Source organism: Myotis daubentonii, chromosome 5, assembly GCF_963259705.1.
Source record: "Myotis daubentonii chromosome 5, mMyoDau2.1, whole genome shotgun sequence".
Classification (NCBI taxonomy): Eukaryota; Metazoa; Chordata; class Mammalia; order Chiroptera; family Vespertilionidae; genus Myotis; species Myotis daubentonii.
In genome coordinates this window covers 2,562,186-2,576,840 of record NC_081844.1, presented here as the reverse complement: position 1 = coordinate 2,576,840, position 14,655 = coordinate 2,562,186, and the positions used below count along the sequence as shown (strand labels likewise).

The following is a 14,655-nucleotide window of genomic DNA, read 5'->3' as shown; positions in this document are numbered from 1 at the left end:
TTTGAAAGTGCCCCTAACCACCCTTTAAACTGGGCGCCATGTGAAGAAGTTCCCCCAAGCAAACCTTCGATGTCTGTGTTCCCACGAGCTGTGCTGTGGCCTCCTCTGGGCCCACATCCATCCGTGGGGACTGCTTGCTGCAGCGGATTCAGCTCCTGCGTGAGACAAACGCAGTTGCCGTGTCACCCTGCTGTGGCTGGCGGGGTGGCTTCCGTGGGCACGCGGGGCTGCGGTGGACGCCCTGCCCGTTTCACCGGGACACGCGGCAGGCTGGCCGGTCCTGGGCCGGGGCGTCTTTCCCTCGAGAGGTCTCCTGCTGCGCCCCGGCTCCGTGGAGTCAAGGCTGGAGGTGCCGGTGCCGGTGATGGCACAGGGACGTGGCCGCTCCTCACCCGCCTCCACGTGACGCCATCAACATTTCTAATTCCGCCTTCCCCGGGGTTTGGGATTCTAATTCCGCCTTCCCCGGGGTTTGGGATTCTAATTCCGCCTTCCCCGGGGTTTGGGATTTTAAAACACCCGTTTGCCTGATGACTCTTTGTTTCTGTCCTTTGCCTGCTCTTCTGTTGGGTGCTCTCTTGTCACTGCTGAACTGGGTGGGGGTTTGCCTCGCGGAGCCTGGTCCTCAGCCGCGCAGTGAGGGCCGGACGGGTCACGGCTAGGAGCAGTGACTGCACGTGGGAGGCTTTCATACGCTGAGCAGCTCAGACGGCGCTGGCTGGCTGGGGTCGGGTTCGAGAAGAGGACTCGGAGAAGATCATTAGTGGATGGGGGATCCGGCGGTCTTGCTCTGAGTGGAGGAGGGGGTGGCGCTGGGGATCAGAGAAGCTGAGGGCGGAGTCAGCAAACGCTTCAGCGCTTCACTCTGACCCTCCCGCTGAGTCTCTGCGAGGAGTGACAGACTTGGGGTTCAAGGCTGAAGCACAAAAGTGGGGACATCGCCCCCAAGTTCCCCTCGAGGTTGAAGACTTTGATCTGACTCGGGTTCCTGGGAGGTCTCTGTAGCACGCGTCCGGGTTTGTCTGTTTGCACGGCAGGACGGCCCCAGGCCTGCCCACTCCTATTGTTGCTGAAACCAGTGATCTCTCCTGTGTTTGTCTATTACTCGGCGTGGCGTGGAGGCTCCTACATGGCTGCTGCGTGGCGACGGGGCTCGGCTGCCAGGCGGTGGGTCCGTCTGAGATGCTGCGCTCTTGGCGGGCAGCGGGCAGTGCACGTCACACCCGGACCCGCTGCCTCCGGTCACTCGAGTGTCTCCCCCGCGTGCCCGGAGGGTGCACCGCTGAGGGAGCAGGGGCGGATGCGGGCGGGGCCGCTGGTGGCTGCCGACACTGTGCCGCCCTGACTGCGAGCAGGGAGGGGCTGTTTTGCAAATGGACCGCCTTATCCGTGGGCCTCGGTCCCTGGCCTTCCCCGCCACGGAGGCTGAGACTCACATCTCCAGTGCAGTGAGCTTCCTAAAGGCACGGGACAGCGTCCAGGGACCAGAACGAGCTGCAGATGGCGTCCTCCTGGGCTCGGGGACTTGGGGTGACACAGCCCCCCTTTAACCATCAGAAGCTCTGAAAGAGGCCCGAGGGGACAGGTTCCCCCTGGGATTGCAGAGACTGCAGGGGGGACCGAGCACTCGGTTCCAAGGGTGGCCTTTTGGGCTCTTTAGAGGTGATTTAATTCGGGTTCTTTAGACGTTAGCTCTGCCCCCTCGTCAGTCAGCGGCGTCTCCCTGGCTGAACTGGCCTCTGCGTGTGCGGCGGGTCCCCAGTGTGCAGTGGGTCCCCGCTCGGCCTGTGTGATGGGTCCCCGCTCGGCACGGGCGGCAGTCCTCGCTCACGTGGGTGGTGGGTCCTCACTCCACGGGTGTGATGGGTCCCGCTACACAGGCCACTTCTCTCTAAACCAGCGGTTCTCAACCTGTGGGTCGCGACCCCTTTGGCGGTCGAACGACCCTTTTGCAGGGGTCGCCTAAGACCAACCTGCCTATCAGATATTTACATGACGATTCATAACAGCAGCAACATGACAGTGATGAAGCAGCAATGAAAATAATGTTATGGTTGGGTCACCACATGAGGAACTGTATTTAAAGGGCCAGAAGGTTGAGAACCGCTGCTCTAAGCCACGGAGCCGCTCACACAGCCGCGTGTCAGCCTTTGGGTCCATCGGACAGCAGAGCCCGTCGTGGCCGCGCATGGGCCGCTGGAAGCCTGGCCTTGGAGGAGACGGAGGGGCGAGCACAGATGTGGCCGCCCCGGCGTGACCGGCTCTGCTCCCTCTCGCCCCTGCTGCTGTTGGGGGTCACCTGGGCTCTCAGAGCGGGTGGGGCTGGGTTTGCTGAGCTGCCGGCTTCTCCTGCCGCATGTTTGGGGGTTCCCTCCGTTTCATTTGAGGGGCAGTTGAAGGCCTTCCAGCAACGGCCATCGCTGAGGGTCCCTCGGTCTGTTTCCTTGCAAAGCCTGGGCCCACAGTGAGCTGTGCACGTCCAGTCGCACGGGGCCCTCGGCCACGGGTCCCTCGAGTGGTCAGCACAGCGAGCGAGCAGGCCTGGCCCTGACCCGAGGGCCTGTCACCTCTTAGCAAGTCCGAGAAGCCGGGCTAAAGGCGAAGGGCCTGCTGCCGGGAGTGCGCAGAGGCCTGGCCGTCCCGGGCGGCTGGGCTGCTGTGTGTTCTTGACGTGAGACCTGAGCGACCAAGTCTGTGTTGGCCTCAGGAGGATGGCGGGGGGGGGGGGGGGGGGGGTTGCTATTGCAAATGGTTTGGATGAAGAGGAGGCTGTGAGGCCCTTTTTAAAAATTTTTTAAAATGTTTTTATTGATGTTAGAGATGGAGGAAGGGAGAGAAACATCAATGAGAGAATCATGGACGGCTGCCTCCTGCACGCCCCCCGCTGGGGATGGAGCCTGCGACCTCTCCTCTCCATGCACGCACCACGCCCCACCCACTGAGCAGTGAGGCTCCTGTGTAAGCAGCTGAGCCGGCACAGGTCCCGGCTGGATGAGGGGTGGGCAGGCCTTTCTGGGGCGGTGGGTGATCATTTAAGGGCCTGACCTGCAGCAGGTCGGCCGCGGGGACCCCGCGAAGGGTCGTCAGAAGGGCAGTTGCTCTGTCTGCGGGAGACGTCGCTCGGGCCGCAGCGTGGAGGGTGCATTTCAGGTTACACTTGCGATGACGCTCAGGTCAGAGCACGAAGAGGACGGCGTGTGGGGGGCTGTTGCCGCGGTCCAGGCGTGAGGTGAGGGCTTCACCGCATTCCAGTCATGACCCCCCCTGAGCAGCGGGGTCCTGCTGCGGCCCATGTCCAGATCGTGGGGACTGACTTCTGCGGCCAGTTCAGATGCAAGGCCTAGTGCAGCTACGCATCAGCGCCTTCCACGGACTGGCTGGGACAGATGTAATGATCTTAAAGGACAGAAAGTGTTGACATGTGAAGGGAATGTCTTGTGAGTCCAGCTTAAGTTATAAGCACCCTAGGAGACTGCGGTAAAGATATATCATAAATGGATGCCTAGTTTATGCCAACTTCTTTCTCTAGGCCAGTGCTGTCTACTAGGAATATAATGAGCCACAAATACAAGTCATACATGTAGCGTTACATTTATTTTCTAGTAGCCACATTAAAAGATAAAAAAATAGGTGAAATTAATGTTAATAATACACTTTAACTCAGTATATCCAAACATTACCATTGCAAAATATAATATACAAATTGAGATATTTAATTTTCCTATTATCCATAGAAACATTATATATAGCACCCCTTTTCTCTACTAAATATTTAAAGTCCTGAGTCTCTTTATATTTTTAGCATGTATCCATTCAGGCTAACCACATCTCAAGTTCTCCCGCAGACACAGGTGGCTACTGGCTACTGTACTCAACACACACAGGTGGCTACTGGCTACTGGACTTAACACACACAGGTGGCTGCTGGCTACTGGACTCAACACACACAGGTGGCTACTGGCTACTGGACTCAACAGACACAGGTGGCTGCTGGCTGCTGGACTCAACACACACAGGTGGCTACTGGATACTGGACTCAACACACACAGGTGGCTGCTGGCTACTGGACTCAACACACACAGGTGGCTACTGGCTACTGGACTTAACACACACAGGTGGCTGCTGGCTACTGGACTCAACACACACAGGTGGCTACTGGATACTGGACTCAACACACACAGGTGGCTGCTGGCTACTGGACTCAACACACACAGGTGGCTGCTGGCTGCTGGACTCAACACACACAGGTGGCTACTGGCTACTGGACTCAACACACACAGGTGGCTGCTGGCTACTGTGCTCAACACACACAGGTGGCTACTGGCTACTGGACTCAACAGACACAGGTGGCTACTGGCTACTGGACTCAACACACACAGGTGGCTGCTGGCTACTGGACTCAACAGACACAGGTGGCTGCTGGCTGCTGTGCTCAACAGACACAGGTGGCTGCTGGCTACTGTGCTCAACAGACACAGGTGGCTGCTGGCTACTGTGCTCAACACACACAGGTGGCTGCTGGCTGCTGTGCTCAACAGACACAGGTGGCTGCTGGACTCAACACACACAGGTGGCTGCTGGCTACTGTGCTCAACACACACAGGTGGCTGCTGGACTCAACACACACAGGTGGCTGCTGGCTACTGTGCTCAACACACACAGGTGGCTGCTGGCTACTGGACTCAACACACACAGGTGGCTGCTGGACTCAACACACACAGGTGGCTGCTGGACTCAACACACACAGGTGGCTGCTGGCTACTGGACTCAACACACACAGGTGGCTACTGGCTACTGGACTCAACACACACAGGTGGCTACTGGCTACTGGACTCAACACACACAGGTGGCTACTGGACTCAACACACACAGGTGGCTGCTGGACTCAACACACACAGGTGGCTGCTGGCTACTGGACTCAACACACACAGGTGGCTACTGGACTCAACACACACAGGTGGCTGCTGGACTCAACACACACAGGTGGCTGCTGGCTACTGGACTCAACACACACAGGTGGCTACTGGACTCAACACACACAGGTGGCTATTGGCTACTGGACTCAACACACACAGGTGGCTACTGGCTACTGGACTCAACACACACAGGTGGCTACTGGCTACTGGACTCAACACACACAGGTGGCTACTGGCTACTGGACTCAACACACACAGGTGGCTACTGGCTACTGGACTCAACACACACAGGTGGCTACTGGCTACTGGACTCAACACACACAGGTGGCTGCTGGACTCAACACACACAGGTGGCTACTGGCTACTGGACTCAACACACACAGGTGGCTACTGGACTCAACACACACAGGTGGCTACTGGCTACTGGACTCCACACACACAGGTGGCTACTGGACTCAACACACACAGGTGGCTGCTGGCTACTGTGCTCAACAGACACAGGTGGCTGCTGACTACTGTGCTCAACACACACAGGTGGCTGCTGGCTGCTGTGCTCAACAGACACAGGTGGCTGCTGACTACTGTGCTCAACACACACAGGTGGCTGCTGGACTCAACACACACAGGTGGCTACTGGACTCAACACACACAGCTGGCTACTGGCTACTGGACTCAACACACACAGGTGGCTACTGGACTCAACACACACAGGTGGCTACTGGCTACTGGACTCAACACACACAGGTGGCTACTGGCTACTGGACTCAACACACACAGGTGGCTACTGGCTACTGGACTCAACACACACAGGTGGCTACTGGCTACTGGACTCAACACACACAGGTGGCTGCTGGACTCAACACACACAGGTGGCTACTGGCTACTGGACTCAACACACACAGGTGGCTACTGGCTACTGGACTCCACACACACAGGTGGCTACTGGACTCAACACACACAGGTGGCTGCTGGCTACTGTGCTCAACAGACACAGGTGGCTGCTGACTACTGTGCTCAACACACACAAGTGGCTGCTGGACTCAACACACACAGGTGGCTGCTGGCTGCTGTGCTCAACAGACACAGGTGGCTGCTGGCTACTGTGCTCAACAGACATAGGTGGCTGCTGGACTCAACAGACACAGGTGGCTGCTGGCTGCTGTGCTCAACAGACACAGGTGGCTGCTGGCTACTGTGCTCAACAGACACAGGTGGCTGCTGGACTCAACACACACAGGTGGCTACTGGACTCAACACACACAGGTGGCTACTGGCTACTGGACTCAACACACACAGGTGGCTGCTGGACTCAACACACACAGGTGGCTGCTGGCTACTGGAGTCAACACACACAGGTGGCTACTGGACTCAACACACACAGGTGGCTACTGGCTACTGGACTCAACACACACAGGTGGCTACTGGCTACTGGACTCAACACACACAGGTGGCTACTGGACTCAACACACACAGGTGGCTACTGGCTACTGGACTCAACACACACAGGTGGCTACTGGACTCAACACACACAGGTGGCTACTGGCTACTGGACTCCACACACACAGGTGGCTACTGGACTCAACACACACAGGTGGCTACTGGCTACTGGACTCAACACACACAGGTGGCTGCTGGACTCAACACACACAGGTGGCTACTGGCTACTGGACTCAACACACACAGGTGGCTACTGGCTACTGGACTCAACACACACAGGTGGCTACTGGACTCCACACACACAGGTGGCTACTGGCTACTGGACTCCACACACACAGGTGGCTACTGGACTCCACACACACAGATGGCTACTGGACTCAACACACACAGGTGGCTAATGGCTACTGGACTCAACAGACACAGGTGGCTGCTGGCTACTCTACTCAACAGACACAGGTGGCTACTGGCTACTCTACTCAATAGACACGTGGCTACTGTACTTAACAGACATGTGGCTTCTGGCTACTCAACAGACACAGGTGGCTGCTGGCTACTGGACTCAACAGACACAGGTGGCTGCTGGCTGCTGTACTGGCCAGTGATGGCTTTTAAATTCTATTCCAAAGATACATGAAACATTTGAGCAGTACTTTCAAGGGTGCAACCCCAGTTTTTCTCCTTAGAAAAGTAATAAATCACTTGGGGTATTACTTTAAAACCCGAGTACATTAAGTAGGCATACTGAATCTTTATAATAGTAATATCAGTACACAGAAAGTGGGAGCTAAGTGAGAATTATCTGGATATCCGATTCTTGTCCACGATGGCTTTTTACAGTCTCAGGATGTGAAGTAGCCCTCCATGTTGCCTCCACTTTGAAGTGGAGCCCAGCAGGTGATATTCTGCAGGTGCACCATGTGAAAGGCCTCTGGGTGTTAAAGATGGCCCTGAATTAAGGTTGGAGATGGAGACCCTCAGGGAGGCACAGGAAATGGTGTTACAGGTCTGTGGTAGGTGGCTGATAGCTACATCGTCTCTGTAGCGTTGCCTAGTGTTTTCAGCTGGGCAGTTAAATTGCTTCCCACACGGGGGGGTGGTCAGGGCCCTGCATAGCCTGTTCGAATGTTTGGCAGCGTCTAGCTCCCAGGAGTAGACGGGAGCGAGTGGGAGGGTCTGCTGTGCAGGTAGGCGGTCACTGAGAACGCCAGCTTCTCTACGTCCACACCCGCGGACGGGTCTGGTACCCAGCGGACGCTTTCCTGTTCCGGGAAGAAGTGAAGCCGAGAGCTGCTCAGTGTCATTCCCCTTCCGCAGCCCAGCACGTGGTGCCCGTGGAGCTGGAGTTTGGTGGATAAAAGGACGGAGGGATTACGGGATGCAGCCTGGGGAGAGGGAGGTCAGGGTCAAGGGACTGAGGTCCCGTGGGGTGGAAGGATGGCTTTCGCGTCCCACAGCGGTGGGGGCATAGCAATGGAAGGAAAGGGGGGACCTAGGGGAGCGGGCGACGTGGGACACGGGCTCGCAGCAGCTCTAGGGGCCGTCACCCGGGCGAGGACGCCTTTCAGCATCTGACGCGCTGACTAGCGCCGCCTCTCAGGTACGGGAACAGCTCGCGGAGCTACGCCGTCCGGGTCGGGGATTACCACACGCTGGTGCCCGAGGAGTTTGAAGAAGAAATCGCAGTCCAACAGATTGTCGTCCACGGGGCGTACCGGCCGGACAGCAGTGACCACGACATCGCCCTGGTCAGGCTGCAGGGGCCGGACGGGCAGTGCGCCAGGCTCAGCAGCCACGTCCTGCCCGCCTGCCTGCCGCTCTGGAGAGAGAGGCCACAGCGGACGGCCGCCGGCTGCCACATCACAGGCTGGGGAGACACAGGTAACGGGAAGTGACAGGTCGGGCGGTGGGCCGGGTCACCAGGCCGTGGCTGCTCGTGCGGTCGGTTGTAAAATCTTAGCGATTCGGGCGAGTTGTTAGGAAGTCCTGCTGGGTGAGGTCATGACCTTGGGTTCGCATCCTGGGTGTGGAACTAAAGCCCGTCCCACATGGGATACGGCTTCTGTGTAGGAGTTATTGTCACCTCCCGTGCTGACGGGTAATTGTCGCTTGTAACCAGTCCTCACGTCAGTGCAGCAGATGGGCCTTAGAGTGGACGTGCTCACCAAACCAGCCCGAGCGGCCCCCACCTTCTATGCGCAGTTCAGCGCCGACGCCTGCACACCTGCTCTCGGGGCACTGTCTGTAGCGAGCCCAGTGTTGCTAGTTCGGCGTCCAGACTCGGTGCTGAGAAGCGGGTTAGTGGAGGGTAGGAAGGTGCGAGTGGCAGCATGACAAGGCAGGTGGTGGCCCGGGTGCCGTTTAAACAGCACTCGCGTCACAGGAGGGCTTTTATTTGAAAGATGGTCATGTTCCTGAAACGGCCCAGGGCAGCTCCTGCAGGACGGGCGCGGGAGGCTAACCGCCGTCTGGTTTGCAGGGCGAGCCTACGCCAGGACGCTGCAGCAGGCCGCCGTGCCCTTGCTGCCCCGGAGGCGGTGCGCGGAGCGCTACCAGGGCCGCTTCACGGGGAGGATGCTCTGCGCCGGGAGCCTCCATGGACACAGCCGCGTGGACAGCTGCCAGGGGGACAGCGGCGGGCCCCTCGTGTGCGAGCGGCCGGGAGCCGGCTGGGCCGTGTACGGGGTGACCTCCTGGGGCTATGGCTGTGGGGCCAAGGGTTCGCCCGGCGTTTATACCAAAGTTTCAGCCTTTGTACCTTGGATAAAAAGTGTCACCAAACTGTAATTGGTGGAACCCTCAAGGAAATACTTAAAAAATGTGTTGGCAACTTTCAACCTCAGCGTTGTCCTCAGCCAGAGTCCCACCAATGGGGCCTGAGGTCCCGGGTGTGCCGATAGGGCTGCGTCCCCTCCGCTGCCCGGGAGGACTGTGGCGTGAACGTTTCTGTAGAACCTCCAGGTGGTACTGATTATCCTGAATTGGCATTGTCGCGTCCCAAGCTAGTTCCACTGGGGACTGACTGTATTCTCATTTGAACCTTATTGAACCCTTTTCTCAGAATCCTGAGTGTTACTGTGTATACTGACTATGCAATACGCTGTTTTTACCTGTATTTGGAGAACTTATAACTGAACCAGTGACGTATGGATTCATATTAAGTGCCCATGTTTGATGGAAAAAATACTCATTACCTCACTAAGAGCACCCTTGTTTCCTGTTTACATACGTTTAAGCTAAAGGCTGACAAAGCTTCATGCGTGTGATCTCTGTCAGGTGAGAGAAGGGACCTGCTGGATAGGCTGTTGTGGCACGTTCATGAACGAGGCCTCTGTACCAGGCACATGGCAGTCACCAGTGTTCTAGCCACCTTGTATGTAGCTAGGAAAATGTGGAAGAATTCCCGCTAACACGGGAAAGAATGTCAAGTTGTTGGATGCACACCCTAATTTACCCACCCGATTTGTTAGCACATCTACTCTGGTTACCTTTAACCACGTCACATAACTGGTGAACATGTTTCTTCCTTAGCATTCTGTTTCCTGCACCACGACCTGAGGGCCGTCTGCTGCAGCTTTACCTGTAGATAGCCTGACGGCCCTGTTTAATAAACACTAACAGTGCTCTCCCTGCCTGCGTGGGGAGAGCTCTAAAGCTATTTATCCGATGTAACGCATCCACCGGTGTGCCCGGGGCACCGCACTGCTTACAAAAAGCTGGTCAGGAAACAGGCCTGGGAGCGAGACAGCTGGTGGGCCTGGAATCCAGACAGTGGTGTTGTGCCCCCATGTTCTCCTGCCCAAAGGGGAGTTCCCTCGGGCTCATTTCCCGAAGTGCTAAGGACTAGCTGCCCCTGTAACCTTTCAGGACATTCCTGCTGGCAGTGGGGTCTCTGCCCAAGGACGGGAGGCATGCCCCCAGGATACTCGTGTCCTTCCCAAACCCCAGGTCGTCTCGTTCTCCTCTCTCCCAGGAGTAGAGTCATAGAAACAGGCAGAGGTCAGTGCAAACTTTAGGCTCAAGAATGGTTAAGTGACCCTGAGGAGGGACCGCTCCCTCCTGTGCCAGACTGTGTCCTGGTCTGCAAATCCTGAGCTCGGTAACTGGTGCTAACCTCACGGTGCTTTGCTTTATTGCAGAGCTGCAATGCTGTATCAAGTAGAGCAACATTATCAAAAGCCTGAGCTTTTAGGGGTTAAAGGGAACTTTTACTTAAAAGTGGCAAAAAGTTCCCTTCAACCTCCCAAACTTTTGGTTCAAAATACACTTTTCTCATTTGTTGACTGTGACTTCTGTTACGATACAAATGTGTAAATAAAGTGCAGCCTTTCACCTTGTGTAGTTGCCTAATTTGTGTGGTGACTCCTCCCCTAGAGGCGGTTAGACATGAACAGAGCACGGATGACGGCCAGTAGACTCACCAGGGCACAAAGCTCCAGGTGCCTGGCCAGCGTGCTCAGTGGCTGAGCCTAGTCCTATGAACCAGGTCAGGGTTCAATTTCGCCAGGGCCCGTGCCAGTTCCCTCAATCCCTGGGGCAGGAGGCAGCCAATCAATGAAAATTTATTTTAAAAAACCTTGGGAAAACAAGAAACTCGCCCTCAGGGTAACCTCCCCTCCCCTAGCAAATCACTGGTCACACGGTTTGGACCCTGACCTTTTTCTCCCTGAAGATAACACCCAGGCCTCAGTTGTTTCAGCTCCAGGCCCAGAAAAGCAAAACCTGACAAGTGGTACACGGCTGCCTCAGGACCCCCTGGCACCTACCCATCAGCGATCACACCTGGAAAGCTGATGAATATTCTATGGGTCCCATGAGACTCCACCCAGGGGAGCAATGGGCAGCAGCAGCTCGACCCGGGCTAACCCCCTGAGCCCGTCACCAAGGCCCCCTTTCTGTGTAGCCCTTCCCTTTGAATATCCCCGTTCTCCTTAAATAAGTTCAGTGTTCTTTAATCACTGCCGGAGATGGCTGTCTCGCTTGCCCAAACACCTCGGACTTGAACCTCTCCGGGGTGACCCGGTTCTCCTGTATCCGCTTCCCCAAATGCTCTCCCGACAGCACCAGCACCAGCAAGCACCTTCCCACCTAGTGACCAGCCAGACGAACCAGGACTTTATTTAATCTTTACAAACACGCACTCATCTGCCAACCTCCAGGCAGAACGCAAAATACTTCCTGTAGTTCCCAGAACATCGTTTTGTTCCCATCACATCATTTCCCAGCCATCCTGGAGCTGATGACTCGAATCCCGTTGTCCTGGGCATGCAGGCGGCTCCCGGAGACCTCACCCGCGTCAGGGCCTTCTCGTCCCTGCAAGGGAAGAGCAGCTTTAAAAAATCCCGTCTGCGCCCCCAACTCACAGGGCGGAGGCCGCAGCAGGGCGCTCGGTCACCCCCCCGCTCAGCCGGCTCATTACCCTCCCGAGTTACAAACCGCCCGCAGGACGGCCAGTTCCGGCCTCCCGGGTCCTTCGCAGGAAGACCAGCTCTGAAATACGGACGGAAAGGAACGTACCGTATCGGACGTTCTCCATCACCCATTAGTTCAACCTCGCAGAAACATTTGAAAAATACATCTCCGCGCAGTCACCCCGCACCCCCCGGGCTGCAGACGTGAAGAATGTCACTTGTGCAAGTCAGAATCTGATACCAATTAAATGGTGACAGCTTTGCCAATAAACAAGAGGATGCTCTTCCATGGCTAGGAAGGGAGACTGCCACAGAGACAGGTCCCAAAGACACATGGAGACCCCGCCCGCCCGCCCGCGACAGGGCCGCGAGCGACGCTACTCACCCGCCGGCGCAGGCGTCCCGCTCGGCCACTGGGCGCCGCGTGGACCCGACCGTCCGGGACTCGCCCGGGCGCAGGGCGCATGCGCGCCGCCTGGGCCTCGGTACCTAGAGCAGCACGTGGCGGCCGCGCGGCCTAAGGCGCCCAGAGTCCGCCCGGGCCTCCCAGCCCGCGGGCTGCCGCTGCCGGCCTCGACCTGCCGCCGCAAGGCCCTCGCGTCGGCTGCATGTTGGCGAGGCCCGGGGGCTCCGTCCCAATCATCGCTTTAGCGCACAGAACACGGCCGCGAACGAATCACGACCGCTCACGGACCCAATCGCAGCGCTGCCCAGCGGGGAAAGGCCGCACGCTCCTGCGCACGCGCTCTTATACGGCGGATGACGCCCTTCCGGGACACGCCGCGAGGGGCGGGGCTGGGAGGGAGAGAGCGCGCAGGTCCCGCCCAAGCTCCTCCCCCTTCGCCTTTTTCCCTCGCCCCTGGCAGCGGGGCAGCTCCCGAGGCTTCCGAGTCGGACGCATGCGCACACAGGGACAGCCCAAAAGTTCTCGCGAGAACTGGAGATCCCGACGCGGGGGGGCGCTCGGCTGACGGGTGGAGAGATTGAGTCCAGCCCCTTCCGGGTAGTTACCGTAGAAGCGGCCGGTTGGCGAGTCCCCGCGAGTTCACCTTCGGGTGGGTTAGGCCACAGAGGGGCGCGGTGCTCGGGGGCGGGGCCGGGCTCTTGGGTTTGCAGGCGGCTCGGCCTGACGTCACCAGCGTAGGGGGGGCGGGGTCAGACGGTCCCGCAGGTGCGTCCCGTGGCGTCGCCGCGCCTCCCCGCGGCCCCCTCCCCGCCGCCCGGCGTTGGCGGTGCAGGTGCATCTCCGGGGCTGCGGGCGCGCAGGGACAGGTCGGGCGCTGGGCACGTGCGCTTCCTGCTGCCCTGCACCCTCTCGGGCAGCCCTGCTGCCGTGGGCCGGGCCTCGGCGGACCCGTTTCCGGGAAGTCGGGTCCCTTTGGCGGACAAAGCGCTCCCCGGCTCCCCCTGCCCCCGTCAGGAGTGAGCGCAGAGGCCCGGCCCTGAGCTGGGCCGCCGGCGAGCGGGGCTTTATCTCCAGCCTCTAGCCGGGCCGCCTGAACTGCCCGGGACCGGGGCTTGAGCGGGAATGCCTCTTCCCCTGTCGGGACTCCGGGGTCTGACGTCATGGTGTCCCCGGCGCCCTTTCCTCTCTCCGGCCAGCAGATAGCGCCCCTCCCTGCGTCTCCACGCGTCTTCCCCGCACCCGGGCTCCCTGCACCCGGGCTCCCTGCACCCGGGCTCCCTGCACCTGTGCTCCCTGCACCCGGGCTCCCTGCGCTGTAAAGGCCGCAGCCCTATGGGATTGGGTCCATCCCAATGACCTCCTTCAACCTTAACCCCCAAAGCCCTCCTCTCCAAATTAGTCATGACCTGAGACTCTGGGTCAGGGCAACAAATGGATTAGGGGGTCGGGGAGGAAAAGGCAGCCATGGCACTACCTGCACACTAAGCCATACACACGACCGGAGGTGTTTTCATGGGCGTATCCACTGGGTGAAGGAGCTGAAACACGACCACAGAGAGCGAGTCGGCCCCGTATTCCGTGTGCCCGTTTCTCCACCCTGCGGGTCCTCCATCTGTTTTCTTCCTTTCTAACAGGTGAGATAGACTTGACATGGGACATTCTATTAGTTTTAGGTGTAGACGTAGTGATGGATATCTTATATGTTGTGAGATGATCACACCAAATCTAGTTCAACTCAGCCCCACACATAGTTGCAATATTTTTCTTTGAAGAGGACTTTTAAAACCTACTCTCTCAGCAACTTTGAAATCCGCAGAATGCAGTAGCGTTAACTGTAGTCGCCATGCGCACATCCCAGCCCTGGACCGACTGGTTTTTGAACTGGTCGCGTGACCGGGAAACACGTCTTTGGCCTTCCCTTTGCGCCTTTCCTGTCATTAATAACTAGTTAATTACAACGGTCTCGGAAGTTCGTACCTTTTGACTCCCGCACCCCCGCCCGCCACCCCTGATCTGTCTCCCTCTGTGAGCTTGCTTTTCAACTTTTCTGTAAATGTAAAACTTTGAAAATAAAGCTAATAAAAAAGCATTCATAACTTTGCAGCCAATTCTAGATTCAGGTTGAGCCATGCTTTAGGGACCGATCCTGTCTACGGTGAGTGTGAAATTTGTGGCTTAGCTAGCAATAAATTTGTGGGGTTTGGGAACAAAGCTAATGGATTTTCCCACTGTGAAGCCCCGCCTTTGAGACTTGGGATACTCAGGAGAGAGAATGTGGTAAAATAAACAGGAAAATAATTGACTGTAAATAAAGGTTGGCTCAAGGATTTTACATGTCGCGCGCCAGGCGAGCTGTAGACCTGGTATAGTGAGACCGGGCAGGGTTCAGCTCTGCGTTTGACACGGGACTGGAGCAGCGCGGTGCAGAATGCTTGCTCTTCAGCTACCCTGCTCCGCCCCACCCTGGCCTTCCGTGTTTTTGGATAGA

The 14,655-nt window shown here is 57.6% G+C and overlaps 1 protein-coding gene, 2 long non-coding RNA genes and 1 other non-coding gene across 4 annotated transcripts in view; 2 read left to right on the top strand and 2 right to left on the bottom strand.

Moving 5' to 3' along the window:
* PRSS12 (serine protease 12) overlaps positions 1–10,687 on the top strand; it is a 60,651-nt gene extending 49,964 nt beyond the window's left edge. Inside the window, exons 12-13 of the mRNA XM_059695564.1 lie at positions 7,951–8,231; positions 8,830–10,687. Coding sequence (XP_059551547.1) covers positions 7,951–8,231; positions 8,830–9,137 — 589 coding nt within the window. The 3' untranslated portion in view covers positions 9,138–10,687. The remainder of the gene's footprint in view (positions 1–7,950; positions 8,232–8,829) is intronic.
* LOC132234556 (uncharacterized) lies at positions 3,758–7,027 on the top strand. The gene is made up of 3 exons (XR_009452897.1): positions 3,758–3,851; positions 6,810–6,892; positions 6,926–7,027. It is a non-coding gene; the product is annotated as an uncharacterized LOC132234556 (long non-coding RNA).
* Positions 10,688–11,448: 761 nt separating the features above from the next.
* Positions 11,449–13,471, bottom strand: LOC132234558 (uncharacterized). Its single transcript, XR_009452898.1, has 2 exons — positions 12,138–13,471; positions 11,449–11,636 (listed from the first exon to the last, which is right to left on the bottom strand). It is a non-coding gene; the product is annotated as an uncharacterized LOC132234558 (long non-coding RNA).
* LOC132236313 (small nucleolar RNA SNORA24) lies at positions 11,971–12,100 on the bottom strand. Its single transcript, XR_009453255.1, has one exon. It is a non-coding gene; the product is annotated as a small nucleolar RNA SNORA24 (small nucleolar RNA).
* Positions 13,472–14,655: the final 1,184 nt, after the last annotated feature.